The following is a 3,598-nucleotide window of genomic DNA, read 5'->3' as shown; positions in this document are numbered from 1 at the left end:
CACTAGCACCGAGCTAATATATATAAGGCAGTATAGCGTCGGCGCTAGCGCAAAGGCTAACAGGCTAAGCTGAGGTTCTTCTTCCATGAAGTAGTTCTGTTGTCCTCGATCTATATTTTCAGTTCTACCTTCTCTCTATCAACGCTCTCTGGTTTCATTTAAAAGAGTCGATCATCAGATATTGTCCAAGATTAACCTTCAGGGTGGATATAGCTCGCTAGCAGCCTCGCACCGAGGACCTATCCACGTCATCATTTACCCAGAATGCTTTGCGTGTAAATAAAATGGCTTCGTCCTTGTGAAATATTTTTAAACTGTTTGTTTAAAAATTATAAATCTGAACCGCCTACAGTGTTTTTACAGTCTTTATTTTACAGTTAAAGTATGTTTATCAAATAGAGTCTAATGTTACAAGTATTTGGGGATCCCTTTAAGACTTATTATTGACGTTCCACAGCCGTATTTGAGTTCATATATTGTAAATATATTGTCACCTGGTGGATAAGTGACACACATATGAACAACATGTGTGACAGCTTTCACTATCAGCTGTTAACGTTAACATTGATCAATAACATTTATAGGCCTCAGTTAGCGATTCTAAATTTCACCTATAAATTTAGCAAGTGCTAATCCACTAATAAATTTTAAATTTAGCTAACGCACTAAAGCACTAATCAGGAAATTTGTTCCCCTTTTATTGCTTTAGTGCTTTAGGGGAACTGTGCCCACCACTGGTCTTAAAGATGACATCAGCTACTACAAAACTAAAGTAAAAAAAAACATGTTTATATCCATTTATGTCTTGGCTAAGGTTGATTATCTGTCATGGCCATCAGGAATTAGCTGTAGATGTACATCCAATAATTAGAATATAAGAGTTTCATTAAAATCAGTTCATGGGATACTTTGCTAACAGTGAATCAGGGCTGACACCAAGTGTTCATTGGCAAGTTTGAGGTCCAACCATTGTGCAACATGGAGATCTCGTTCACCAGCACACTAAATTTGACTTAAATATCTGTCCACTTAAATTGGATTGTGTCCAAAAGTTAATGCATATTTAATATACAACTAATGGTTATCACACCTGCCTAACTCACACTTGTCTCCTGACCAATTAGAACAAGAGTTTCATGAGGGTAAAGGGCAGAGTTCAGATGAGCACCTACAGGATGCGCTCCCGTGAGCTGAACGTTGCCGAGGAATTCCTGGTGCACGTCAAAACTTTGCCTCTTGTCTATGAGAAGGGCATTTACTTTGCCTTCCTGGAGGACTATGGAACCCACTACACAAGAAACGGGAAGTCTGGGGGCGAATATGAGTTGATCTACGTTTTAAACCAAGACACCATCAGAGAAAAGAGTATGTAATCAAGATTGTATCTAACTGTACTGTTTTTGTCTTGTGTTATCGACTTCTTTAGGTTGTTGGTGGTTGACCTGTTAATAAGCACTTGTTTTGATTTTTTTGCAGATATAACAGAAAGAAAGGTCCAGGACTGTATCAAAGCTGGGATCACAGCTGATGTTGGTATCGCTGGTAAAGGAGATATATCAGGACATGTAAAACCTGAGAACTGTGACGATTTCTCAAATACAAATACAGGTCTGCTTTTACTGATTTTTCTTATAACATTTATTTTTAAAACCTTGGGATATTTCAAGTTTACAGAATTTAAATTAGGACTAAAGAACTGTCATCCCCTGGAAGGTGCTCTGTCTGTGTTACCATCTTTATCACATCTTCCTTTCTGGGGGTCAGTGTGTGAGAGGCAAGGACACCCTGGACATTCATGCTCTCACTCATACCTGGAGATAATTTAGAGTTACCAATTAGCCTAACATGCATGCACTGCAAAAACTCTCCACCTTACCAAGTTTTAAAATCTTATATCAGCCAAAAAGTCTTTTTGATCTTGTTTTGAGACTGATTTACTAAACAAGAACTGATTGTGTAAGAATAATCATCTTGTTTTCAGAATGTGTAAGATTATTTGTCTTGTTAGTCTGAAGATTTGACTCAAATTAAGTCAAAACTTTCTGCCAATGTCGTAATAAAAATTTACTTGATAAGATTCTTGAAATAAGAAAACATTGAGTCAAATCAAGTATTTCAAGAATCTTATCAAGTAAAATTTTCTTACTCCGTTTGCTGAAATTTTTGACTTCATTTGAATCAAATTTTCAGGCTAACAAGACAAATAGTTTTACACATTCTGAAAACAAGATGATTATTCTTACACAATCAGTTCTTGTTTAGTAAATCAGTCTCAAAACAAGATCAGAAAGACTTTTTGGGTGGATATAAGATTTTAAAACTTGGTAAGATGGACAGTTTTTGCAGTGTGTTTTTGGTCTGTGGGAGGAAACCGGACTAATTTCAGAAAACCAACACATACACAGAGTGAACATGCTAACTGTACAGTATAAGTCCCTGGCCAGCATTCATTATCACAGAGACACAACACACTGCAAAAATTGGCCATCTAAGAATAAGTTTAAGATTATAGTCCAAATCTTTTCAAAATAAGTTAAATAATTAGCAAGTGCAGTAAGACAATTTGCACTTGGTAAGACTTCTTGGAATAAGGAAAAAGTTCCAGGCTAACAAGATTTAAAATCAAACTCTTGATTAGATTATTAGCCTCAAAATATGATAAACTAGAAGCACTCGGAGAGTGCAAACCTCCGCCTAGACCAATTTCCCCCATCCTGTAATAGAGTTACAAAGGGGCACACCAATACTACAGTGCCACCTGCTGGACACTTTGAAACCCACACCCTGTGAAAGCATCACAGCTTTGCCGATGTCAGAGTGTTTAAAGAAAAAAAAATCCTGTATCCGCATCGTGATCCAGAACATCACCAAAATTTAAATGTGTTCCTTGGTCCAGTACCCACAAGTGTTAAAAATGTCATGACAATCTGTCCACAAGTCTTTGAGTAATGTTGTCCACAGACAGAATGACAGACAGACGGACGGACAGACATACGCGACCGAAAACATTACCTCGCCCTTGGCGGAGGTAAAAATACTTTGGCTGGATTGGACTTGGTTAGATGGGCAATTTTTGCAGTACAGCTCTAACTGAGCCACAGTGCATCAAGTTTCAGGAGCCGTTTCAATGAAACCCTCTGAAAGTCATCATTATGTGTACAACGGCTGTGTCCAAAACGGCAGGCAGGGTCCTCCGAAGGCTGAATTCGTCGGCCGCATACGTCACAGCACCGCGACGAAGGCCATCCAAAACCAAAGACTCCTCCGATGCGGCCGACAAATACATCCTTCCTTTGGCCCGAATCGAAGGACTGGTCTGATGGATCCTTCCCGACCCAGCATATCCCATAATGCATTGCGGCCCGACCGGAGATTTTTGTAGATCTCGGAGATAATGGCGGACGAAGCGAGAGAAAAGAATACGTTTTAAAGAAAAATATGGTGATATAAAAATTTAAAAAAAATTAGCGGTTGTAATTCTAATACTTTTATCATTTGTATGGACGTGTTTTTAGATATTATTTTTTCGTCATAAAAAACGCGAAATAAACATGAACCTACAGCGGGTCAATTAGTTCTTCAAATGTTATCTTTAAGT

The 3,598-nt window shown here is 38.2% G+C and overlaps 1 protein-coding gene across 1 annotated transcript in view; it reads left to right on the top strand.

Moving 5' to 3' along the window:
* Positions 1-3,598, top strand: part of c9 (complement component 9) — a 19,338-nt gene that overhangs the window by 8,321 nt on the left and 7,419 nt on the right. The window contains exons 7-8 of the mRNA XM_014031408.1: positions 1,125-1,365; positions 1,477-1,608. Coding sequence (XP_013886862.1) covers positions 1,125-1,365; positions 1,477-1,608 — 373 coding nt within the window. The remainder of the gene's footprint in view (positions 1-1,124; positions 1,366-1,476; positions 1,609-3,598) is intronic.

This window comes from Austrofundulus limnaeus, unplaced genomic scaffold (genome assembly GCF_001266775.1).
Source record: "Austrofundulus limnaeus strain Quisiro unplaced genomic scaffold, Austrofundulus_limnaeus-1.0 Scaffold1245, whole genome shotgun sequence".
Classification (NCBI taxonomy): domain Eukaryota; kingdom Metazoa; phylum Chordata; class Actinopteri; order Cyprinodontiformes; family Rivulidae; genus Austrofundulus; species Austrofundulus limnaeus.
Note: the sequence above shows the minus strand (reverse complement) of the source record. Positions and strands in the feature narration are given on the sequence as shown.